The 27,054-nt window shown below is 40.5% G+C and overlaps 1 protein-coding gene across 1 annotated transcript in view; it reads right to left on the reverse strand.

Moving 5' to 3' along the window:
* The window catches only part of DHX9 (DExH-box helicase 9), a 29,092-nt gene that overhangs the window by 1,585 nt on the left and 453 nt on the right, over positions 1–27,054 (reverse strand). The window contains exons 2-25 of the mRNA XM_086463415.1: positions 25,461–25,601; positions 24,070–24,181; positions 23,686–23,798; positions 23,132–23,277; positions 19,956–20,002; positions 19,161–19,294; positions 18,522–18,611; positions 18,265–18,426; positions 16,824–16,901; positions 16,318–16,509; positions 15,678–15,819; positions 15,084–15,166; positions 13,738–13,894; positions 13,024–13,124; positions 11,988–12,201; positions 11,693–11,787; positions 11,446–11,519; positions 10,660–10,812; positions 7,703–7,863; positions 5,642–5,753; positions 4,811–4,972; positions 4,523–4,650; positions 3,231–3,460; positions 832–947 (exon numbers count right to left, since the gene is read on the reverse strand). Coding sequence (XP_086319541.1) covers positions 832–947; positions 3,231–3,460; positions 4,523–4,650; positions 4,811–4,972; positions 5,642–5,753; positions 7,703–7,863; positions 10,660–10,812; positions 11,446–11,519; positions 11,693–11,787; positions 11,988–12,201; positions 13,024–13,124; positions 13,738–13,894; positions 15,084–15,166; positions 15,678–15,819; positions 16,318–16,509; positions 16,824–16,901; positions 18,265–18,426; positions 18,522–18,611; positions 19,161–19,294; positions 19,956–20,002; positions 23,132–23,277; positions 23,686–23,798; positions 24,070–24,181; positions 25,461–25,601 — 3,143 coding nt within the window. The remainder of the gene's footprint in view (positions 1–831; positions 948–3,230; positions 3,461–4,522; positions 4,651–4,810; positions 4,973–5,641; positions 5,754–7,702; positions 7,864–10,659; positions 10,813–11,445; positions 11,520–11,692; positions 11,788–11,987; positions 12,202–13,023; positions 13,125–13,737; positions 13,895–15,083; positions 15,167–15,677; positions 15,820–16,317; positions 16,510–16,823; positions 16,902–18,264; positions 18,427–18,521; positions 18,612–19,160; positions 19,295–19,955; positions 20,003–23,131; positions 23,278–23,685; positions 23,799–24,069; positions 24,182–25,460; positions 25,602–27,054) is intronic.

The following is a 27,054-nucleotide window of genomic DNA, read 5'->3' on the forward strand; positions in this document are numbered from 1 at the left end:
ATGTACAGTGACTTCTAGGAGAGGACCTGTGACAAAAGATGTTCTACAGAGTGCTGTTTCATACTGAGCCAGAAATCTATATTCTCATCTTTGAAATTCTAGTTTGTCAATGAAGGGATGTGAAATTCAGGAGGCAAATTTACAAGATCCCTGAAATTTGACATTGTTAAAATGCAACTATCCTTCTGTTTAAATTTGCTCTTGAGATTTAACATACGCAGATAACACCAACACATAACCTCCCATGTCAAAACAGAAAGATACCAAAATATAAACTAAGAACATGAGGCTCCTTAAAATCTTGAAAGCTCCAGGCGACACCCAAAAATATTACTGAATTAAGCTTAAGCAATTCCTCACCTCCATTTTACTGACCAGGATAAAATACCAAGCAAGCAAAAAACCAATCCAGATGGTATTTGGTCATGGCCATAAAATGTATGCTGCCAGAGGCAACCAACAAATCCTTAGCATTTCTCTCCTCAAGCTGTGTTTCTGAGACATAAAACCAAAGTTTCCTCAGCTTCTGTCTGAAGAGAAGGTCCAAAATACATAGTACTCCTTATTGACGTTCCAGTCAAAGGCAAAAAACCCAGCAGTTTCTATGGAAACTGCCTGGTGTCATGTTTTCAGTTTGAGCAGATAATGTGCATGAAACAGTGCTGCCAACACAAACCCCTCCCTTCCTCATAGGAAACAGAGGTAATGCCTTCACAATTGACCTGCGCTGCACGGCTGGCTTGAGGGTTCCTACTCTAGGGAGACTCACGCCTGTGAGTCACAGACCTCCTTCTTAGACCTGAATGTTACGAGCACGAGGGAGGTCCGTACCAGTCATCTACCAGAACGAGCTCCCCGTCCGACAGGGCTTTCTTGGAGGCAAAGAGAAGCAGCTGCAGCGGGCTCACCAAGGTCATTGCTTTGGCAGAGATGGCTCGTGTTCGAATCTGCAGGTGGAAGAGGAATACAATTCTTGAAATGAAAAACAGATCCCTACACCTTCCTTGGCCACTGAAACCAGAGAATTTTGTGGGGAAAAAAACCAACAAAACCAAAAAAAAGCCCAAACCCAAACAAACAGAAAAACCCCACACAAGAAAATCTAGGTATAACGTCAGGAAATTACAAGAGCACATGCACATACAAAATTGAATGCTAAGCAGATGTTTACAGGGATTCAGCAGTGGCTGGTCTAAAAACAACACCGAAAGCTACCTGCCATTTAAAACTATTCCATTTTTCCATGACTGCATGTCTGCAATTATGCAGCTGACATTTTGCAAGAGCCACCTCATCTTTTGTCAACCTAACCATGACCAAGGCAAAGCTGAATTATCCTCCCACCATCTGCATTGCTGGGGCTGTGATGAGAAGCTCATGTTGCTTTAGCAGGGTCCCACGCACGCACATCTGGAATTTGCTACACGTCCATGCAACCAGACCACTTTGTCATTTTATAGGAACAAGACCTTAAGCTTGTACTTGAAGTGAGCACTTAGACAGCAACAAGCCGTCTGACCTGAGCCAGAGGTAACAGCACTGACTACGTGGGCTACCGCCCTTCGTTTCACGAGGAACTGAAGAGCAGTACTCGGGATTTCAGCCTCCCACCCTGACAGCTGCCTCTCTCCCTCCTTTCTTTCACACATGATGGGCAGAATCTGTTGTACTTGTTTGTCCTCAGGGAGAAGATTTGCTCCTGTCTGGAAGTTACCACACATGCTCAGAAAGAGAAATTTCCAGAATAGAGATTTCGGCAGAAGAACGGTTAGTGCCAGGAGCACTGAACTTGCAGGTCAGAGAGAGACTGCCAAACGCAGCAGGAAACAGACAACCAGACCTCAGAGAGAAACTTTCTTTTAGCAGGTAAATAATGGTAGGGACAGAGCTGCATATAAATCCTTTCTTCCCCCAGTCTCACCCAGGTGCTGTCTTAGCCACTCTTAAGCCACTGCCTTAGTCACTCTGAGTTTCCCATGCGTATTTTGATTTAATAAAGCACAGCTTTTTGAGTGCAAATCTTCTGGTGTTTTTAGGGGAGCTCACTTTACAGAGATGGTGAAGGCAGATCAAAGGTCTGACTGACTTGAGATCCCGTCATAAAGGTGAAGAAGAGGTGAAGCCTCACCACAGCTCTGCACTACTTATGTGGAAATCCAGAGTATCAAGCCGAGTGCCCAGCCAGTGCCCAAAAGAGTCAAAATTCCACTTATTACCAATGAAGCGGTTTATCTGCCACTACTATAATAAATTGCATGTCAGCAAAAAGGACTGAGGATATAAAAATCAGCATAAATAAACTGTAATTCTGAACAGCATAGACAAGGTGACAAAAAAGAAACCCCTACAGCATCACCTCTACTGTAAGACCTTGAGAGGCTCTCCTTACAGCAAGAGGCTTTGTTAATCTGATGCTTATTCTCAAAAACATCTTTACAGCACATCCCAGGCAGCAGGAACTCCGGTGTTGAGCACAGCTGGTTCAACAACAGGCGACAGGACTTCAGGGCCTCCCCATCAGTGTGCTGCAGTGACTGCACAGGCAGCACAAGCAGGCTGGCAGCCTGAGGACCATCTCCCGGCTACATCCTACACAAAGGCATTGCCCTCAGCTGCTCCTTGAAAGAAGGGCGAGCAGGAGCAGTTGCATTCATGACGGCCATCGCTGGAGCACACAAGAGCACACAGGGGTTTGAGTGTACACATACGGTATGTGCTGAGCACACAGAATTAATGGGATGCAGGAAAAGGTCATGGGGACCCTGCTGAAAGCATCGGAGGGTTTTTATGAGATGCTTGGGAAATGGGAGTTGTCCTTGGGAGAAGACAAACTACCTACATGCCAGAAAGGGAGCACCCCACTGCATATTACATGTTCCTGTTTTCTCTCTGGATTCACCAGTAGCAGAGTTCCTCAAGCAATCTCTTAAAGAAGATAATAATTTAGATCTTTCTCTATGACCTGTCTGTTTTCACAAAACTCACAGGAACTTTCTATGCAGCTCTACTTCTACTGAATTTGGTTGACTGGAAGTTACTGGAAGGCTGAGTGACACCATGACCACCTAAGGTTCACTTTCCGGGGGGGGGCGGGGGGGGTGTCAAAACAAAACCCAACAAACAGGCGAAATATTGCACAGCATAGTTTTTTTTCTTATGGCTTCTTTACCAAAGAGAGCCTCTTAGATAACTTGGCTGCACATGATCAAGAACAAATTCAAAGTCTTTACCTTTTCTCCAAACACAAAAAAAGGTGATGGATACTTGACATCCTGGCTGTTGAAAGGGCAGTTGACAGATGACTTGTGGATGAGGGCATTGTGCCCCTCAGTGGTAAGAATTTTCCTCTTCTCCTTGTGGTAGCAGACATTGGGGTAGACCCCAAAAGCAAGCAGGGAGATTACAACATCCAGATTATTATCTGGTCCAGTGTTGTTAAGTGGTTGAGTCATCAAACATTCTGTTGACAGAGAACAGAAGACTGGCTAGCATCCACAGGTCATGTAGGACAGCACAGCAGAGCTGTTTAGGATCCTGGATCAATGCATTTTCTGATTCAACCAACTGGTAGATATGCATCTGTTCTCTGCACTCAAAGCATTTCAGATCTACATTCAATTTTCAATTTATTCATGGAGAGCAAAAAGCTGAAAAATACTACTACAAAGAGGTATTTTTCTCTCCCAAGCTCTTCAAAAACAAGGAGAGAGGGGTTTGCCCAGAATGTGCTGTACCACAGCGTGTTTACTGTCATTTGTTTTGGAGACAGATCTTTTCGGGGAGGGCAAAATGGATGTTTTCATCAGTTTATTTGTTACAAACCTCCCCAGAGCCTTCTCGTGGCTTGTTTTCAGGTCATCTTGCCCAGAAATAAAGTTAAGGATAAATGCAGCACTGATCCTAGAAGCATGAGGAGAAAAAAATTTAAGGAATTTGAAAAAGATTAAAAAAAAAAAAAAAAAGAAAAGAAGGGGGAGATGAACATCTGCTGAACCCAGCCAGCCATGCCATTTAACTGAGCAAGCTCCTCAGGAACATTAGGCAAATTGAGAACCTGGTCAACTTAGAAAATTGGGTAATGTGACACACTACTGAACATCTCTTCTGCGGCACAAACCCAGAAAATCATAGGGCACATAGCACACTGTTTAGATCACACAGACTCTCCCCTAAGGCTAATGAAAAAGAGGGGGGAAGCACAGCACAGCACATTTTGGAGATGCAACTAGTGAAGGAGGAAAAAAAAAAAAAAAAAAAAATCTCTAAAGACAATTGCTTAATACATTTGTAATCCTGTAGCCCTAACCTCAGCCTCCAAGTTGCACCACAGCCATCACAACTTCTCTGGTTTAGACAACGCTAAAATTTCATCTGAACACAGCTGTAAAAGCAGAACAGCTTTACGGCAAATCCACTATAGGCCTCTGAGCTTGTGTGTTCCTCATCGATTATCTTGTTTGTTTATTTCTCATCTCAGAATGAAAAATGTGATCATTAAATTACTATGCCCAAGCAGAATCACCTTCAGGGAAGCCACAATTAATAAGTATATCTTTCAGCTGGACTTTTGCTTCCCAAGTCATTCTAAGCGTAGCCATGCTGAGTCTTTTGTGTTCACAAAATCTTTTTTCTGCTTCTTCACCACCCATTCTAAAAAACAAACAGAGTGAATTAGAAGCCTGTTCAAGAAAAGGGAAAGTGCGACAGTCTGGCTGTCACAGCATCCATTGACATACCTAGTCTGGTCACAAAACTGCTCACCCTGTGTTACCCATAACTTCTCATCAAACTTTGTGCCAAGACAATATACCTTGCATCATCCCAGGCTTGGAAGACGGAGAGCAAAGCAACATGATCTGAAAACCTGTTCCCAGCAAAATTCCTATGGACATAACCCAGGCGTTTGCCTTCATTGATGAAAGGTTCAGGGAAACAGGTGGCTGCAGAGATGGTACAAATAGCATCTCCCACACTGAAAGAAACCACAAAAGGTATCGGGATTTGGTTTATTCACAGTACTGCTGCCAGCAGCTGCTACAGACTGTTGATACTAGTAAAAGCTTCTCTGCTAGAGACCTGACTAATTCGGTCCTTATCTACCAGCGTTCGTCATAGAAAACACTTCCCTGGAAGTGGATGTTAAATTATCTCCAATTCCAGTACTTTCACAATAGCAAGTGTTTACAAGCCCTTTGTCTATCTTCCCTCCCCTGCCCACCATCCCTACACCATCTTCTTCTGGTGAAGAGGACCCTACAGCCATCACAATTACAAATAACAGATCTTTACTTCTGCTAAAGAAAAACATGTGGCTTCATTTTTCTTCTCATCTAGGCGTCAGATTTCACATCTCCCCACATCTAGCTCACCACTATACTTAAGTATTTAGAGTCCCACTCTTAATTCATAAGTATTCAGCCTCTACTGGTCCCTTGCAGTTAACTCTGAATTTCATAACTGCTTTATTGCCTATACTGTAAGTTATTTACCCTCTGCTCTCATGAAAATTCAGTTTCCTATCCCCAATTGTAACCTATATTGCTCATCTAGATTTATTGTTTTTTTCTCTTGTAGAGTGCATGTCTAGAGGCTCAGGAACTCAAAAGACAAATAAAAGACCACTGAGACCAGCTAAACTTACTAAAAAATACAACCCATTATCATCATCTTGCCAAGACGAGGTTCAATGGGAAGTTTGGCGAGGATTCTTCCAAGAGGTGTCAACTCATCATTGGAATCCAGGGCATCAAGCTCTGAAAAAAGATCTCTTATTATCAAAGACTATTAGCTAATCCCAGAAATCCTTAGATAAGAAATTCAGAATTTCAATAATTGTGTTTAAATAGAATCCTACCTGTATTTAAGTTTAGTGTGGTTTACAATATTGCCAATCTGATTTCCAAAACTGGTCTGAGGTCAAATAAACAAATTCTACTTCAGCTTTACAGATGTTTTACTACCTCCTCCACAATTAAAATAATTACTATTTAATTCAAATATTTGAATTAAATAATTCTAAATAAAACTATTTATTTTCCATTGCTTCTGTACAAACCACTGTCACACTATTAATTTTTTTTAAAGTCTTTGTATTTGATCTAATTAATCAAACCTAATTTCTGACCCACAAAAATCAAAGCAGCCCTATCATAGCCAACTGCAGAGTCTTCATTGTCATTGCCAAATCACAGAACCCACTGTTCAAAAAGAGAACACCACAAACTCTCTCTTCCACGAGGCTTTGCCTGCCTTTCTCTCCTTCCATTACCTAAAAATTGTCACCTGAGATCATCCTCAAAGCTATCAAACCACTGTCAACAATAAAGTCAAACAAGTGTCTTTGGCTGTTTGCTGTACAGCCTGCAGGGTCTCATGAGTCTCCTTACCTTTCTAGCCATTTGACTATAACCATTAAACTCTACTTCATAAAACTGTTTTTAAGTTTGCAAACAAAGAAATACCATACAAGTGTGATCTTTCAAAAACCTTTTAAGATATAAATGAAAAATGCAAACTAACAGTTCACATACTCTATTCGCAGACTACTTTGGGAAACTTCAGTGTAACTAAAGGCTTTACATTTAAAAAAAAAGTTTTAGTAGCCTCAGCAATTAAATGGGAAAGTGATGAAATAAAGGGAGTCCTTAGCCAGTATCAAATCCATTTTTCTTGGTACCTATTGAACTCAAAAGCCCAAAGAACATTTCAAAGAATAGCATGTCTCACCATCCTAAAAACATCCTGGTAATACACATGCACTGAAAAGTCACAGATCATCCAGGAAATTAAAGCATGTGTCTATTTGGTGTTAAAGCTGAAAACGTTTGCCTTTTCCCCTGGCTTTGTGTTTCTTATGTGCAGTGTAAGAAAAGCACTAACAATTTTTAGATCAGAAAGTCATTAAACCTGAATACACATCCCTAGCTATGTTTTTCATTCTGGTCTCCCTTCTGTATACAAGTAAGCTAGGCTCGTCACACAATTTTTTCATAAAAGCAATAATCAAAGAGATATTTCCGTTCTTGGGAATTTTAAGAAGTGCTTAGTGACATTTGCAAAGCATGCTGAGGTTCAAGATCACTGCTTTATATCTAAAGCATAATTTTAAGCAGGTTCCTCCCTGCTTCATTTCACTCATACTCTAGTTAGTTCCTTGAAGAAACTACTACTGGGAATACAAATTAACCCCCATCTCAGTTTCTCCTGTTTTAGAAGGATACTGATGCTTCCATATTCATAAACTGGAGATTTAATTACTTGACAAAATACTGAGATCTTGGGTCACCAAACCGTACAAAGCTGTAATTATACAATAAACTACTAACCTCTCTTTTTCATTACTTCCACAGTAGTTTTGTAACTGCCTTAGGCACTGGACTGAGTCTGTGTCATACACAGCAGTGCCACAGCTGGAAAACAGGAAGCTGGAAGCTAGAGTAAGTTACTGCTAAAATAACAAAACAAGCCTTAAGTTTGAAGGCTCAAGTTTCTTAAAGGAATGACACTCCAGTTGGGAATTCAAGTATTTCTTCAGCTGTAAAAGACACTGCCACCCACACGACACATCCAGGAAACACTACTGTTTCAGACAGCATGCTACTACACAAACAATCTAACTATCTCCTTTAACATCCCTGGTTAAGTGGGAAATCACTTGCAGTCAGCTTCATTAACGTACAGTCTTGTGGACAAATAACAATACCTCTTAGTGTGCGTTCTGCTTCAATCACTGCATCCAAAGGTGGTGGTTCTACTGCTTTGGACAAAAATTGACCAATTCCTCCCAGCCGCAGCAATTTGATGCTCAAAGCAATTTCATGAAGTGGTGTTCGAAACATTTCGGGCGTCATATGAGTTTGAAGTCTGGGATGAGAAGAGAACAAAAAAGCCCACATTTTTCTGAACATAGGCTTTAATCACCATCACGGGTCATTCCATCAGCATAAACTACCGCCCTGCCAAGCAAATGCTGCCTCCCAGCCAACCCTCAACTCTCTTTGAGCTACTGTAACCTAGGCTTTTCTACCAGTTCTTCCGTTCTTCTCAATTCTCATGTCAGGGTAAATTTACAACGGAAACACACCAAGGGTATAGCCCTCACATCACAACCACTCAGTGTGGTTTCTAGCATAAGCTGACCATGTAGAGAGTCTGCATGGCTGAAGCCCCCGATTCGCAGTATGGCTGTGTCCAGGCCCACGCTTGCCCAATCATCTCCTACATTGCCAAGCAAGGTCTTCCATGCCCGAGACAGACAACCCGCTTTCAGCCTGCCTTATGTACAAGCACCCCCCTACTTGTCCTTCTACCAGCTGTAAATCATTCAACTCCTCCTGCACATTCCTGCTTTGATCACTAAGAAAAGTATTTTTGCGGGATGTTTTCCAAAGGTGTTTTTCTGATAGGAAAAAGACCTGATGGAAACAGATAGATCTCTTAAGTCTTTAGCACAGTATTGTTAGTGATCCTTTAGCTTGCTGATTGAAATATGAACTCCTAGGAATCACTGCACTGAGCAACAGACAGCTAGAAAAGGTTTCAAAATACCAGATTCAGCCGGCACCAGATTTAGATCTTAGAAGCATAGGATGAGTTGAGCTGGAAGGGACCTTAAAGACCATCTAGTTCCAAACCCCCTGCCATAGACAGGGACACCTCCCACTAGACCAGGTTGCTCAAAGCCCCATCCAACCTGCCCTTGAACACTTCCAGGGAGGGGGCAGCCACAGCTTCTCTGGGTAACCTGTGCCACTGCCTCATCACCCTCACAGTCAAGAATTTCTTCCTAATATCTAGTCTAAACCTACCCTCTTCCAGTTTGAAACTGTCACCTCTTGTCTACAGCTACCCTCCCTGATAAACAGACCCTCCCTGATAAACAGTCCCTCCCCAGCTTTCCTGTAGCCCCCCTTTAAGCACTGGAAGGCTGCTATAGGGTCTCCCCAGAGCCTTCTCTTCTCCAGGCTGAACAACCCCAACTCTTTCAGCTTGTCCTCACAGGGGAGGTGCTCCAGCCCCTGATCATCTTCATGGCTTCCTCTGGACCTGCTTGAGCAGGTCCATGTCTTTCTTGTGCTGGGGGCCCCAGAGCTGTATGCAGTACTGCAGGTCGAGTCTCACAAGAGTGGACCAGAGGGGGAGAATCACCTCCCTCGACCTGCTGGCCACGTTGCTCTTGATGTAGCCCAGGATGCGATTTGCTTTCTGGGCTGCGAGTGCACATTCCTGGCTCATACTCAGTTTTTCATCCACCAGCACCCCCAAGTCCTCCTCCACAGGGCTGCTCTCAATCCACTCCTTGCCCAGCCTGTCTGTCTGGGATTGCCCCGACCCAGGTGCAGTACCTTGCGCTTAGCCTTGCTGAAGTTCATGAGGTTTGCACAAGGCCCACCTCTCCAGCCTGTCAAGGTCCCTCTCGATGGCGGCACCCCTTCTCTCCAGCGTTTTGCCAGCACCACACAGCTTGGTGTTGTCAGCAAACTTGCTGAGGGTGCACTCGATCCCACTGTGCATGTCACTGACAAAAGATGTTGAACGGTGCCGGTCCCAACATCGACCCCTGAGGAACGCTACTCATCACTGGTCTCCACTCGGACGTGGAGCTGCTGACCGTGACTCTGAGTGCGACCACCCAGCCGATTCCAGATCCACTAAGCCATTCACCGGTCAAATCCATGTCTCTCCAATTTAGAGACATAGACGTTGTGCGGGACTGTGTTGAAGGCTTTGCACAAGTCCAGGTAGATGGTATCTCTCAAAAGATTACTTGCCCAAGTCCCCAAACACTCTTCCTTTCCTAGGCACCATGGACCTAGTATATTTCATTTTTATATTCTTTGGAGGAAGGTAACCTTAAAGTCATGAGGTCCCATGATTACCTCAGTAGCCTAAAATCAGTTCACTGTCAAAAAATCTTAATTAAATCACTCCTCTGTACTAGTAAATAAATTTGAGCAATTTAAGGAAAGTTTTTGATCAACTGATGCTTTGAAAAGTTACAAAAAGTTGAACATCGAAACACAGCTATGCTTTAATGGCTGAGAAAGGAGCACTGAAACTTTCATGAGAGAGATCAAACACCAAGTGCAACAGCTGTGTAGACTTCTGCAACCAGCAAAAAGATTTTCATGGCTCTAGTAACCAAGAAACAGCTTGGCAGACAGAAGAGGTCAGAAGTTTCAGCAGCAGGGAAGATACTAGAGCAGCATGAAGGGGCTTCCTGGACACAGAATTGGGATGGAGGGAAAAGTAACATCTGTCTTCCCTGCTTTTTTATCACTTTCATGACAAAATTGCCTGTTACACAAAGATGCCAGGTGCTCACAACATGCGAAGGCAGACTAGAGCCTTATCTTCCTTTTCTGCCTTACCTCAAACCCCAAGCAGTATTATTTCTCTCCTGAGAGGTTCTGTAGGTTGCAGTGAAGTTTAATAACAATATCATGAACTATCTATCCACCTCATACTCTGGGTGAAAGCATATAAACATATGTAAATTATTTTTAAGCAACAGAAGTGATACATTCCAGTGTGAACTGACGTCATGCATCTCCTCTCTGTGCTTTCCAAAATTATTTCCCCAGTTTGATCAGAAGAAGCATACAACAGTTCTGGGAGAAGTCTCTGAAGTTATTTTATTTCTAAAGAGCACAGCCTCACCTTTCAAATCGAGCTCTGCTGCACAAATGGAAACAAAATCCAGCACGCACACGTCCAGCTCTACCTTTCCGCTGCTCCAAGTTAGTTTTCGATGCCCAGACTGTGGCATAGTTTGTCATGTTATTATGAGTGGTGAACAGCTTCACTTTTTGTCTGTTACGGGAAAAAAACACTTAAGATCAGATGTTCTTCATATTAAGTCCTGCCAAATCAGTTCTTATGTTATTCCTTGCAGCCACACCGCTTTTAAGAAGCAAACCACCCCTGTTTGACTAGCTAAGCTTTGGCTAGTTAGGCGTCTCTCTGGAAGCTGAAGTATCATACTCTCTATAAAGCCCCAAGCTTCACAACTGTCTCAAAAGCTTAAAATTCTCATGCAATTAATGAGATCCCCATGTGTAGTCTGCTTAGAGAACATGCATAGCAAGACAGGATCTGTAACAGACCACAAAAATCTTCCTCTTTTTCCATCAGCTATACACTGAGTGTTTGTAATACTCATTTGGCAGATGACATATTTCAAATACGCATGGAGACCCAGTGACACCTCACATGAATAGCGCCAGCGTGAATGCAGCTGACCAAAACCAGCCCACTGAAATGCCAGGGTGGTTTGTAACTGTGCTGAATGGCTAAAGACAATGCAAATTTGTCTTGAGTGAGTTAGAGTCCTCAAATTCAGCTCTGTGACTGTGGGAACACAAGGCAGTTCTGTGTGTTCAGAAAGCCTTTTTTGCATTCCAAAGAAAAGGATTTACAAAACAAAAAGGTACTTCATGAACTCACTTGCAGGAATCTATAACATAGACCACATCATTGATGGTAATGCTAGTCTCAGCAATGCTGGTAGATAAAATAACCTATGAAAAACAGGAAAGGCATATTGAAATATATTTGGTCTGAAAAAGTTAAGGATGGACTGCAAGATAAACTACATAACTTCTACAAAAAAAAAAAAAAAGGCAGCAATACATTCCACAAAAGCGCAACAGAACAAAGCACGTTACGCTCCACACAGACAAGGCGCTCATACTTTGGTTACTCCAGGAGGCACAGGATCAAACACTCGACGTTGTTCCTCCAGAGGAATTTGTGAATGCAGAGGTAAAATTCTGTACTGGTGGCCTCCTACAACATGAATACAAGAAGGTCAGTAACTACCACTATGTGAACCTGATTTCTTCTTTGCACAACATAATCATTTCTACCCGTTCATTCTCACAACAAATTAATCCAGCTCTCTAAGCCGTTTGTCCAACTCTCATCTTTACACAGTCAATAGTATCCTTTGGAAAAGATGAAAAGTAATAGAACACAGTTGCTTGTACCAAAGCGTGGATTCATTTCTAGATGCTTCTGCATCGTATATATCAAGTTCCAGCCAGGCAAGAAAACAAGTACAGCTCCTGGGACATTCAGAGTCTTGATATAAATGAGCAGGGCCTCAATGAGTTCAAAAGAAGTTTCTTTCTCATTCAGCTGAGCCATGGAGTGCTTTGTTTCTGGGCCATATTCATCACTGCAAATAAGGTTGCAATTGGCCTACAAAAAAACAAAACAAAACAAAAAACAAAACTCAAAAGAAATCATATAAATGAATTTACTCAAACTGTGGAGACTGGCTGGCCAGGCAAATAGGAAAATGAGATACACGGGTAGTTGGTGCGGAAGACCATCTCAGGCACAGCTCACAGAATGACTCACAATAAGCAGTTCAAGTTCTGCTTCCTCAGCTTTCTAATACAAGAATTGAAAGATAATTCCATTGCATTGAGTTATAACTCCACACAAATTTGCAGCAGGAAGCTATCAAACTAATTTAACTTTCATTCAGATGAATGGGGATAATGTCATAAGGAGGAGAAGAAAATGCTTCTCTCAAAAAAAAATGACCAGTTTTTCATCATCAGATAACTGACCTAAACAGTAGTTTCAGACCTAGAAATTAAAAGCTGTATCAGGAAAGCGATAGTTTCTTGACAATGTATGTAAGCTCTAGCAAAATCAACTGCAAGAGAAGGGAGAGAATCTGAATTTTCACCCTGAAAAGGTATCACCAAGCTCATACTTCTGTATCTATTTCTTCCAGTCTTTTCACTTTTAAAAGCATGCCAGTTCTATCTTTAAAGAGAAGTAGGCTGACGAAACATGAGAATTTTAGCTTCCAAAAAAAAAAAAATTCTTCAGTTTACAAGGGCAATGAGAAAACTCAATTCTATTTGTAAAGTTAATGGCAGTCTTGGATATTAAAAATATGAAATATGCTAAAAATGTTTAGGTTCAACAATGCCAAATGAATTACACTTAAGCAAGAGTCCTAACTGGCACTTGTTTAAATTTTCAAACTAAAAAAGTTAAACATACATCATCATCTTCACCACTTTCTTCATCCTTCTCTTTCTTTTTCTTTTCCTTTGGTGGAGGAATGAACTGAGTCATTTGAATGCAATCTTCCAGAAAATAATCTGCAAGGACAGACAAGCATTGGCTATCAACACTGACCACCAGAAGCCTATGTAAGGGAACACAATTCTTTTTATTATCTCTCAAAATTCTCCTGATATAATTGTGACGTTTCAGAGTATGAAGCCACGATTGGAGAAAAATCTTTGGCTGTCAGCTAGGGCATGAGAATTATTCCCACATTATTCCAATGTTTATTCTGGTTTGTTTGTTTTTAGTACTGGCTCATCTAAAGCTATTTCCATTATTCCTAACATCACAGACAACTGATCTGAAACACCACAGCTTGACTACTACTATCTCATTCTCCAATGGAAACTATCCCAAGTGGCAGTGTTTTAGGGTGGTGGGGTTTTGTGTTGTGGGGTTTGTTTGTTGGTCTTTTGGGGGGGTGGGGGGCGGCAAGCAGTAGTATTGTTTGTTTAGTTGGTTTTGGTTTTAAACCAAATGGTCCCATGAAATGATTTGGTGTTACTGACTTCTTTGCCCACGGTAAGCCACATCTGTAAGATGTGACAATCCAAAAGAAATGTGTATCTTGCCATACCCGTAATCTTAAAGCATATGACAAAATAAAAACTAAAGCCGTTCCCGAAAGTTCAATCAATGATTTACCTTGGACAGGGTAGGTTCTACCAAAGACCTCAACGATAGGACAGTTGAAGAAGTATTCACAAAACATAGTAGTATCGATGGTGGCAGACATGAGGATAACCCTGATTTCAGGATATGCCTGAACTACATCTCTCAGCACCACCAAGAGAAAGTCAGTCTGCATATAAAGAGAATTAAAACATCATTAATTTCCTACCCATAAGAAACAACATCTTCCCAAGAGACCAGAATTGTTCAGATACATACATTTACCGAGCAGGAGCTTTGCTGGGCAAGAGAAGTAACAATTATCGCAATAACATTCTATAACCAGAAACAGTTGTCAGTGCTTTATTTTGCAAAATCTGCAGTTCCTGAGGTAAGCAAATTTTAGGATTTCCCTTGTAAAGAGGAGTTATTCATTTATCAGAATGAAATAAACTAAAGAAAAACATTCAAAAATAGTTTGCTTCCTTCCCAACAACACATTACAACCTAAAGTCTTTCTAAACTTGTTTTACGTATAAAGCAGCCATAGTTCATAAAATAAATACGAATGACTCAGTGCAATTGTATGCGAAGTATTATAGTTCTGTTTAAACATGACGTTTATTTAGTTTTGCCATGCAGTTAGGCAGGCTCCTAGTTCAACAGACAAAATTCCAATCTCATTCAAAATTTGAAAACTTGTATTTTACATCATTAATACAAACTCAATAGATGAAGAGATCAGAAAAATCAATTCCATTTAAATGAGTCCCCAAATTGTGTCAAAAAAAGCTTAAACAGCATGTCAGAACTTAGCAGTTTCTCTCACTCTTGGTGTGGCAAAGCTGAAAACTATACAGAAGAATCAAGGGGACAGAAAATGTTTCCCATTTCTTAAGTTACATACAACTCCTTCCCCAATTCTATTTTCCACTTGTTGCATTTTTCTTTGTATCAACCCCAAATTTAAATGTGTCACTTTCAAGACGGCAGCTTCTGGAAATATTACTGCTGTTCCACTACAGTAATACAAGATTGTCAGTAAAAAAAACAGCACTGAAAAGTAAATAAAATGTGTTCCCACATTTGGACAAGAAGTGCTTGTACCATGGTGTTCTGTTTCCAAAGAGGACCAGGACATTGAAGGAAATCCTAACAGGCAAAAGAGACAGGACAGCAAGTAACTGCAAGTCCTTGCTCTTTTCATCAGGTAAGGCATAATTAAGAGAACTTCTAAAAATCTTACCAAAGATGGAAAACTCACATATATGGCAATTAGTAAAACGCAGTTTCCTCTACATGTTTACTATTACACATATAAAAGCTAAACAGAACAGAAGCACAGAGGGAAATAGGATCATAATCACCAGATAACTCACATTAATGTCTCTCTCATGGATCTCATCAACAATAACATGACTAATGCCACGGATCCCAGCCTCCACCTTTCTCAGAAGAACACCTTAAACAGACATAATACTTAAATGTTCATGTAAGTAACAAATTAATATCCCGCCCAGCCCCATCTCCTTTCATCAAGAATAGTTGTGCTGGTTTAAAAGGTACAGGCTGCCCAGCACCTTTTACAGCCCCATCTCCAATTGCCATGCTTTTGTTTGTACAAGAGATGGGAAGGGCATAAAGTATTACTACCAGAAAGACTCCTTCTTTCCCACCCAATACTTCACTTCCCCTTCTGTCTTTTAAGGACAATCAACATATGGCAATTTTATCTCTTCAGGAGATCATTTCTGTGTGGTATTAGACCTGCATTACCATACTTCTGAACAACAATCTTAATCTTTCTTTGCACAGCATGTCAGCAAAATTCTTCTATCCAAAAAAACCCTTTTTAATCTTTTGAACAGACTTTCTAAAAATTTTAATCTAACCATATTTCTGCTTTTGCCGCTAATTCAAAGAATTTAAACCCACAAGTACTAATATCCAAATGTAAACAAAACAATACAGACCGACAGTGCAGAACATCACACTGGCATGCGGCCGAGGAAGCACAGACTCAAATCGCACGCTGTATCCACAGCTTTGCCCAGGTTGTTCTCCTCTCTCATATGACACACGCTCTGCTACAGAAACTGCACTAATCCTCCGAGGCTGAGGGATGAAAAAGTTTTTCCTGACTTAATGATGAGGTTGTATAAGTTTATCAGAACACCACTGAAACCAAGAAAGTAAATTATAAACGCTATAGGTGTCCTGTCCTAAGATTTCTTCACAGAGTAGTAATTAAACTGTAGTATCTATAACAGCAGCCTTTTTTCTTCTGAAATGGTTAATTCTGCACATTACAGAGGAGGGATATAAGGATATACAGGAACTACAGCTGGCATTTGCCAAATCTTTTCCCTTCAGTCTGCCAAAAAATTTTCACCTGGGCAAGGTACAAGCCAGATTATCCCAGTTCTAGATATATGAAAGAATAACACACAAAATACACGTGATGCTGAGGTTTCTCCTACATGTAGTACTGAGGAGAAACTTTTATGAACAATGTCCTGCAATGATAATCAGATTTCTCAACACATCCTGATAGGTGATTTATAGCATCCGATCACAAAACTTAAGTGGTTGCATTTGTAACATATTCCTCACCTGTGTCACTACTATGTTGCACTCTGCAGCTCTGTTGGTTTTGATGTGTTCATCCAGGATGTACTGTGGCACTTGTGTGGTTTTGCCACAACCAGTGGCCCCACGAATTACAACAACAGAATTGTGCCGGATTGCATCCAGAATTTCACTTTCAAAATTCTTCACAGGTAAGGCCTCTCTCTCTTGTTGGATCTGGGAAAAAAAAATCCAGCATGTTACCAAAAATCTCCAAAAAAATCAACCTATTCTGTTGCACATCCATACTTTGTCTCACTCTTCTTTCACAGGAAAAACTGTTTCAGACCAAATCACGGGTTGTGTTTTTTTCCATACACAGCACAACACATCACCACATCCATCCCAGTGTAACATCCAGCACTTCTGAAGACTTGGTGTGTATTACTACTGAAGTCCAGTCTTACACACTTTGTGTGCGACATGTTCAGCCCCTTTTGGAAAGGAAAACGACGAGTGCAGGCACGCCGTGTTACAGGAAGCACACTTACCCTTTGTAATTCTTGATCCTGCTCCAAACGGTACATCAAATCACTTTTCAAATCCATGCTTATTTGCTCTGGACTGAGCTGTAAAGACAAGACATTTTTCAGAGGCTTTTTCACCCCCCTGCTTATCTATATCATAACTTCAATATAAAATCAGTCACAACAACATAATGATTCCAAATATCAGTAAAGGATAATGTCCTACAGAACTCCCTGAAATCAGTTATGCCTATGAGCTTTTATTTTCATTCATTCCAGTGTGTTAAAATGAAATGGCCATCCTCAAAGAAGGTTCTCAGAAAGATCCAAAATACTGAAAAAGTATGATTGTTTAAATTTAAATACTCTTAACTGCTTGTGAAACACACTCTACTCAGCTGTAAGCCAACGAGATACTTAGATGATCATTCACAGAGGAGTTTTTAATGCAAGGAATGAGATAATGTAAGCACATAACCACCCACAGAACAGTAGCTGAAAAGGGAAAAGTGAGCAGAGAGAGAAATTTATCAGGCAAGTCTTGTATTTCAAATCAGAAAGAATTCTAAGGAAATTAAAATTTGTTACCACAGGGCTAATGGGTTTACTGAAAATAAGTTAGCTGCACCACGACTAGCACATAAAAATCCTAATGGGATTTGAAGCCAGCTCAATTTGCAACGTCCATAAATATATTGATTATGTGTTTTAAGCAGCAACACTCAAATTTTATCAGTTCCATATTTTTTAAATCAATATATAATGATCAATGTTAAATTTATGTCTTTTATGGAAAAAAGCTGCAGCCAAAAGTAGTATTAAATTACTATTTTGTCATAAGTTTTCTGGTTTCCTGTTGTAGGAAACTGAAGTTCCTGCCCTGAGAGTCTTTTCTGACCAGGTTATATCAGTAGCCAAATTATGACTCTGAATTTGGCAACCTAGCATTTCTTCCTTGCTTCCTCATTTTATCATGCCACATTGCTGCTTTTCATTTGTTCTGTGGTGAATGGGACTAGAAATGACCAAAAAAAGCAAGCAGGCTGATTGCGTAGTGATACTGGCTTGGAGTAGTTTCTCCTCCCAGAAAAGAACAACCTAGCATGGAAATATGGGAAAGAGAGGCTAGTGAATTATAAATGACATGCCCATAAACTTACCTTGTAATTTCAATTAGAACTTTGTATGGGCTGCACAATAGCAGGCAAAAAGTGAAACAAAGCAAAGAATTGGGACATCCAAGACACTGCTGCTCAAGAACCTAATAAAACATGAAGTAAATACAAAGAACTCCTACCAATGAAAAGACTCCCTTCCTCCAGGTCAAGAAGGGAAGAAATTTTATCAGTGGACAGTTTTCTCCTTTGGAATAGCGCATACTTTAAATCCTGGGGGAAAAAAGTATTTAAAAGTTCCAGAAGCATGGGGAAAACAAACAACAAATCAATTTTTTAAGTTATCTTACATTTGCCAGCGGGCCCTCATCAATATTGCAGCTGGTCCAAGGGTTCCAGTTGGAATGAGGAGGTGACCATGGAACAACTTCCATACGACTTTGTCTCTGTGACGGTTCAAAATGGGCCAACTTTCCAACGTTAATCAGAACCGGATTACTGGGATCTTCAGGCTATAAATCCAAAAGCAAAGTGGGCAAAGATAGATAAATGCATTAAATGAGCAGGCTTGATGTTAAATGCTGGAGTATCTGAACCACACACTCACCAAAGGCACAATCTCCAGAGACAGTTCCCGTACAGTCTTTTGCAGCTGATTTTCTAAGTCAGAAGACAGTGACACCTCATAGGGTTCCACCTATTAAATGTTTAAAAACTACATGTTGATATACACAAAAAGACAGAAAATGGAAGCCAGAACTGCAGGGTATGAGAGAGTACACTGAACCATCAAACAAGGCCAAAGAGTACCATCAGTTCAAAATTCACATTCTTGAAACTTTTTGCTGACTTTTCATCCAACGGGAATCTGTAGAATAATTTAAAATATCTGAGTTTAATTTCAGATTAAAACATACCCAAACTTGTAACCAAATACAAAAAAAATGCTAATGTGCCAGAGGAAAATAGTTGAGAATTGTATGTAGCATAAACAGAAATCTTTACTTGTAGAAAATTTATACTGAAAAAAGCAATTACAAATCCTACTTCATTTAATATGCTGTAAAACTAGTTCACTGCTCAAGTCACATACACATTAAGTCCTATTTCTAAATAATCAAAATTATTATTAACTTGTAAGCTATTAAATATTGAGAGCAAACTCTAACTCACACATCTTGATAAGAGAGTGCTTGTGTGTTATTAAAATGAAAGCAACAAGTTCTGACTCTTCTACCAAACTCACCGATTCTCCTTTTTTCTTTGTCTGTCCAGAATAAGGTTCTATGACACCAAGATGGTAGAGCTGTCTAACCAAGGAAAGGGCACAGGACTGTGCTGCCAGCTTTTTGTTTGATCCATGTTCACGACTGAAAATCCCTGCGGCACACAAAATCAGAGCCGTAGTAGCTAACGAGTCAAACAGCTTCCACAGAAGATACTACTCTGAAATGAGCTTTCTGATTGCTCACACAGGCCAGGTTTCACGGAAAGAGTCTCAAATCTTGATAAATGCAGAGTTCTAACATAAAATCCAACCAGGCCCCTTCATCAGCTGACTCACACTAGCTGTCTAATGTTACTTACTGACACCCTGAGAACTCCTGTAAAGCTTTTCCTGCGTTCAGTGCCTAAGGAAGCAGGATTATCCTATACCACCCACCAACATCGTACAAAGCTCACAGCAAGCTCTACGTAAATGGGTATGCTATGGACAGCAGCCCAATTGCCTGGGAACACATTAAATACGTATCAGACACGTAAAGAACAAGTAATTAAGACAAACAAAACCTACTGCATCTCATGAGCGTTTTTTTGTGCTGACAGAAGAGATCAGTGGAAGCCTGTAATGGACAAGCAGTAGAATGCAACAAGCACAGCACACAGAAAAAAGGTTTTATGTCAGGAAACAAACCTGAACCTTCACCTCTGAAAATGGCTCCAACACATAACTACAAAAGTCTGTACCTATGAGTATGACCTATTCCTCTGTACCAACACCCACCTCTTGCTAAGATAAGAAATAAATAGGAACACTTACTTCTGCCCAGCTGCTTCACGTAAATGTTCATTTCTGCGATAAAGCTCCTGTAAGAGAAAGAACGAACACAAAAGTACAATTATCAATAGCTGACACTGAAAAAATATCCACTCTATCCAACTTCTCTAGCCAAAGATCTCTGTGTCCTCAGACAGAAACTCTCAACTCAGCGGCCAAGGTACAATATTACGAATTTTAGTCCCCTTAACCCCAAGTCAGTAGGTAACAGACTTGCAACGACTAGAACCAGTAGATCTGGTTAAGAAGGGTCCTGCAAATGTCACCATTCATCACCGAAATTTAAAGCCACATTATTAGGAAATACGATCTGAGCTGTCTAAGTTTAAGGCAGTAATTATAAAGCAGATAGCATGTTAATGTAACATTAACCTGCACCCCACTGTACCGTTTCACTGTACCCCACGTTATACTAAAGTAACCCACCAGTAGCCTGGGTTTAACAACGCAAATGAAACACTTAATACAGCTACCATGGGTTTTGCCACATATTTGGCCAGCTCAGAGCACAGGCAAAACTAAACCAGGTCATTTTGTCAAAGACCATTGAATAAATCTGTGCAGAAGGAGACAGAATACTCGAATTTCATGAAGCCTTCACTGCCATACTCTGGGAACAGCACATAGTCAAAAGTAACTCTGCGCAGCAAATGTCATAGTTTGCCTAGCAGGCATGTAACCAATTAATTTAGAGGTCAGCTGGTGTATTAATTTAAGCTCAACAAAAATGAGAAAGCCATATGTCAACAAAGGATAATGGAAACCAAGACCCATGTTCTTAAGGGCCACAAACCAAAGCCTGTATTTGCACAGATTAAAAATTAAAGCCAAATTCTTATAAGACAGGGTTTAAACTGGCAAATGTGATTCAGATGTAAGACTGGGCTTTATCAGACTGAGATCCTCTTTGAAAACTGTGCCTTGGTACTTCCACAGCTGCAGGCAGAGCCTAGCATCTGTGTCCTTCATTTCTTGCTGTAAACAAACAAACAAACAAAGGTTAAGCGAGGGATTTAAATTTTAAGTTAGAACTCCTTCCTGTACTACCAGTGAACTGACCTTCAGGCACAGTGGCTTCATGGGTCGAAGGCCACTGGCTTTCAGGGACACAACAGCCAACTAAGGCACCGATGACAGTATGTTTCTCAGCCAGGCCTATAGTCAGCATTCAATCTCATTCTCCTCCACCTAAGGGGAGAACAGCAACACCGGACATCAGTTCGCAGCAGAATCCCACGTGATTGTTTAGCACAGCCTCAGCAGCCCGTGTGTCAACATGCACAGATCTTTGGTGCCGCTTGCTGCTACCATCTTCAGCAGGAACACAAGGAGGCAAAGGCATCCCACACTACCAATGGAATCCCAAAAGAGAAAAGCCATATCCCATCCCTTAATATTTAGTTCATACTTCACGTAGTAGGAGAGCCAGGTTTATATTTATGATTTATACCCTCCCGTTGCAATTAAAACAAAGTTTCCAAATCCAAATTTTCCAGCTATCACTAAGTTCTTATACCATGTGACTATGATTAATTGACAACAAAAATACATTTCTCCTTTAAAAAAAAACCAGCTGAAACCAAGGCTGACACTTCTGTTATAAAGCCCATTACTTAAAACTAAAAAAATTAGATTGGTAAGATAAATGGTGATCAGTATTTCTTACAAAAACCAACCAAACTATATCACTGTCCTCAAAACTCCAAAAACATCTGAAATTATTCCTCTCCTGTTATACATACCACAAGGATTAAATCCAATAGTTTGCCCTCTCTCAATGAATGCTAGAACACATTAGGATTGTTTCAAGCCTATCCAATCCATTGCAGCAGATAATTAGTTCCCCCTTCTGCCATTCCACCCAGGGCATTTCACACAAGCTTTCCTGGATGTAATAAACAGGAAACCCTGAAATGCTCTCTGGAAGAACAGTAACCAGGCTGAGAAACATACTGTCATCTATGGTCACTTCATTCATAAATACATGGGGTTTAATATTTTTACCTGCAGAAGGCGTAAAAAAATGAGCTGCACAAATATTCTGCAAGTTACAGAATCAAAGAAGTGCTCAAGAACTAAATCTGCAACAAGCATATTTAAAATTCCTAGTACTGCACAAACTAATTTTTTATGTTACTCATTTAAGGGAAAGATACGTCCTTGCTTGAAAACATAAATGGAGATGAGTGACTTGAAGACAGGTTTTAAATGAGAATTTAAAATGTTCTGACACCAACACACGCATTTTAGATGCTCTAAATGCTTGTAAGACTTCACAACAAAAGAACATCAGAACTCCCACAAGTGAGACTCTCACGGAAGACTGTAATAAGAAAATTCACTTGTCCTTCTGAAAATAGTAACTCTCATAGAACACAAGTTTATATAATGCTAAAAAAAACCCTCAAAACCCAACAATAAGAATCCAGCAGCATGCCATTGTTACTGACCACAAAACATAATTATATTTCACCAGAAATAATACAATGTCCTAAAGTTTTGATGATTTGTAAATCTATTTGTAAGACTATTCCAAACAGGGGTGAGAAAATAAAAACCATCAATTCTTTATGCACAATCTGTTATTTGTTATTTTCATTTGGGAGAAATACACGCAAATTTTCTGATGAAATGGGCAGAAAAAAAGAGTAATATCCAGCTGGTTTCAACTGAAAGTTAAAACCCTCAAAACTCCTTTGGGAAGATTCTACCAAACTAATACTTCCAGTAGAAAATTCCGCTGCCAAAAAAAGTTAATTGTAATAAAAATATAAATAAAATGTCCTTAAAGACATTTCTACATAAGCAAATGTAAGCACATTTAAGATTTACTCAAAATGTACAAAGGCAACTACAGTCACACAAACAATTATTGCAAGCAATTGAGCACTCTTTCCATTCAAACTGACACCTCAACAGCTGGCAAGAGCACAGCAACGATTTTAATGGCTGCGCATCCACAACAAAAAAAACAGACAAATTTCTTTAGTCACTCAGATCTCTGCACCAAGGCTCATCACCCCCATTTCAAGATTTAGGGATGGCGTTGGTCCTCGAAAAGAACACTGGTTTCTCAAATGGCACTATGGAGCACTGCAAGCAAGTGTAATTAACCATTGTCACCCTTCATACGCAGAAGGTGACTAAAACTACCAGACCTGTTGTGATCAGGCCCCATTTCAGTGTATTTATATTCTTCCTGAATCTTCTCCTTTTGGAAAAACTGGTTCAGACGGGCCTTGGCATTTTCCAAAGTCCAACTCCCGTGAAGATCAGCATTTAAGTCCACTTCTGATTCTGAGGTCTAATATTGGGGGGAAAAAAAAAAAAAAAGTATACTTTTCTGGTTTCTAATACATTTCAGTTTTAAACATTCTTACAAGTATTTGAAATAACTTGTCTAGTTGCTATAAAAGAGTTAAGACTTCATAACAGAAAAAGCTAAAAATTCCTCAGTATTTCCTTATTTTCACAACAAAATGTCTATACAATTGGATATTTGCAGCATCCAGAGCGATTTATTTTGTTCTTAGCTTAAACAAGTCACCGTTGTTAAAAGCCAGCAGGTAAATCTGCAGCATAAGTTAAAAACAACAGCAAAATACCAAATGAAAACTGCAAGCTTGATTACAACTACTAATAACAAACGAAAGGGAGTGAAAGATACCTATTTAAGAACGAAAGTAAAGGAGAATTACATAGAATGACTTACTGCCTGCACTTCTTGCTCCTCTCTCTTTGAATAGTAATCTTTCAAATTTGCACCCCGATCCCACTGAGCTCCGTGACTGCCACAGTTCCCCGGTGCTGCACCTGGGCCATTGCCTACCACGTGTCAAAACAAAACCAAAATCAAAATAATATGTTTCAGGAGAGTTCTTAGCAAGGCAGAGGTACTGCCTGGCAATCTCAACAGCACATGACCCGTCCCTCAGATCTCATGCGGTCATCCACACCTCTGCCTCAAAACCACGATGACTTCTAACTGTCTTCTGTCTGCAGAATTATGCTGTCTGGGAGAAAAAAAACCCGCACCCATATCTATATGTATCTATTACATCCACATACACATAAATTACAGTTTTCAGTGTCTTACCTGTTTCAGCCTCTATAATCAAATGTGGAGGAAGAGGTCCACCCAAAGTAGAACTGGAACCAGTAACATCTCTAGCTGCTTCATGTCCATCAAGGGTATCACCAGCTGCTAGCTAGGAGAGAGAATGAAGGGAAATATCAGCACATCAGTACAGAATAAGTCTTTTTACTATTTCGCTAGAAAACCATTCAGGCAGTTTAAAAAGATCATGCATCATTATGCAAAGGTCACACCCAGTAGTAACCCCCAATAGTAACACTCTTTCAAAAACTGAAAGGAATACAACTGCTGAATATTTGGCTTTTTTGTAGGTGTTCTATAAAAGCACTTTAAACCAGCAAGCAGCCCTGACTTACTGAAGTTCAGCAATTATAATACCAACTGTTTCAGCACGCAGGAAAAAATAACAGGTACCGGTCCCTATAGTGTATGCAAGGGAACTCAAATATACTCTACAAACACACGAAAAACCCCACCATTAAGAAAACATTAATACCTTTAGGAAATGTCAAAATTATGGTTAAGCATTACAATTTGAATTCTTCCCATTTTGAGATGTGTATGCTTAGCTAACTGATGACACCACCTCTGCTTTATTCAAGACACAGAACATGCTAGCCCTACTTAGGACCCAGCCATGCAGCACACTGCATTGCCATAAAACTAACTGGTACAGCAGAAACAATACAGGTCCTGTTACCATAAGGCTTCACCAAGGCTAACGAGGCAGGGACACTGCTTCTGCTGACCAAACTATGTATCTTATAGATACATGCTTAACAAGGCACTAGAAAACGACTCTTACCTCCTAACATATAACATGTAGCTTCCTGCTTTACTTACTGTTCTCTACGTTGCTGTAAAGATAAGAGTCACCCTCCTCCTCAACTTTTACGTGATAGTCATTGCTGATACTTGCATGGTTCATAAAACCTCATAAAAAGCAGTGATCCTGTTACACACACAAGGAGCTAAGGCAGAAAGCCTTTACAGTTAAAAAGCGCCAAATGTTCAATGTCTGGTTGGTTATGTCTGTGATTTATTTTTTTTAAAACTACACAGCACTATGTATCATAATATGCATTTTAAATAATTCCCAGTGCCTGGCATGAGTACTCAGCACTTCTAAAGTTGGGCTGCACTTTACAGGAACCCTGAGCTCTCCCCAGCCTCACCAGTTACACAGACCAACACGCAGTTGTTTTCACCAGATCACCCTACAACATTCACTGTATGTATTCCAACTCCCCAGCATTGCAAGCAGGAGTCCTGCACTTTCAGTCTCCTTCACGGCACACGGGTGCCAGACAGAACTCCAGGAATGAAATGCAACCGGATGCACAGCACTGCAATGAAAGATTAGCCTTTGGTAAGGAGACAGAGCAGCTTACTCCAAAAGCAGGAATTTCATCTCTCTTCATTTCATTCATCCGAACCAAGTAATTGACAAAGTCTCGAGCAGCGTTGCTCTGCGCATCTTTCTTGTTGGTGGAATTGCCCATGCCGATGTAGTTAAAGCCTTCCACTCGAACCTGCAAATAAATACAGACCTGTGGCACGTGCAACTGAAAGGGTCTTAAAACTCAGTAATACTGAAACACCAAATTTCTGTTGCTAATAAGTAGAGGAGAAATATTATTACTATGTATCATTACATATCATACATATCTGTATTTCTGTAGGTTTTGAACGTATACCTTATACCTATTAAAGAAAAGAACCACAGTCCATTCTCAGAGAGCATGAGTGTTTCCCAAAACCTTGTTGAAGAAAATGAATCAGTGTGGGAAGGGATAATGCCAACACCCAGCAGCAAACTCTGCCCAGGTTCATGTACCTCAGCTTTAATATCAAACTCTCAGACACCAAGGACTGGAGTGAGCTTGCGTCCCCTCTACTGCAGCTCCACATTATGACAGCTAGCAAGATGCAATTTATTTCATAAGCTTCGAGCCAAGCTTTAGAGTAGCAATTTTATATCCAGCTAGCTTACCTGACAGGCTGCTGCAAACACTTGATGACAGGAAATTTACTCAAAATTCAGACTAACCAGATATTTTACACCTGCTTTTCTGCAACCACTGCCCCTCGTCTTAAACAGTTACTGTCCTTCTTTTACATTTACACTCAGAAGCTCCATTTCATTTCAGCTTCACTTGCACAGGTCACTTACGCACTTCCGATTTCCACTCTTCACTCTGCTGACCACGTGACCAGCTTTTTACTATAGTTAGTTGTTCTTAAAAAAAAAAAAAAAGCAAGCAGACTTGCAGATAACATTCCAGCCAGTCCGAAAACCAGGGTTTCATACACCACTAATGCCAGACTGCATTTGTCCTTCGAATTGGTGCAGAATCACACCAGGAGCCAATACGCATTTGCTCATCAAACAACACACTCCACGAGTGTTTTGCTTAACGGATTCTACATGATGAGCTTCCACTTTCAGCAGACTATCATCTACCAGGACACTGGTATCACCAGCCATAACCGAACGGGATTCACAACCCTTGTGAAAATTAGCAAAAGAGAAAGTTTTAGTGAGACCTATCCTCTCACTGTTAATTTTCTATGGATGCTCACAGGGCATCAACATACAAAAACCAGAACAACAATGTAACTGTCCATAAAACCACTTCATCTGAGTAAGGGTTACTGTCAGCTCCAATACCTTTAAAATTGATTTAATATCGCTGTGCTTCTCAGTTTCGTTACTGGTGGAGAAGATGAACGGGGGAGGAAGGGTAAACTGACAAATTCAAGGTGTTTAGAGCAAATTACGGCACTGCTCACGAACTAACCCATTCTGCACAGAGCCTCGCACTTAGCACCAGCTCCTTCTCAGAGCCAGCCTGGATTCAAAGCTCCTCGCCAGCACATCCACAACCCCCGGAGCCAGGAACAGGGCGATACTGTAGCAGTGCAGACTAGCGGCCAATGCAACAGCGATTTTTTTAACACATCTCAAATCAAGTTGAAGAGAGG

This window comes from Leptosomus discolor, chromosome 3, assembly GCF_034619465.1.
Source record: "Leptosomus discolor isolate bLepDis1 chromosome 3, bLepDis1.hap2, whole genome shotgun sequence".
NCBI classification, from domain to species: Eukaryota; Metazoa; Chordata; class Aves; order Leptosomiformes; family Leptosomidae; genus Leptosomus; species Leptosomus discolor.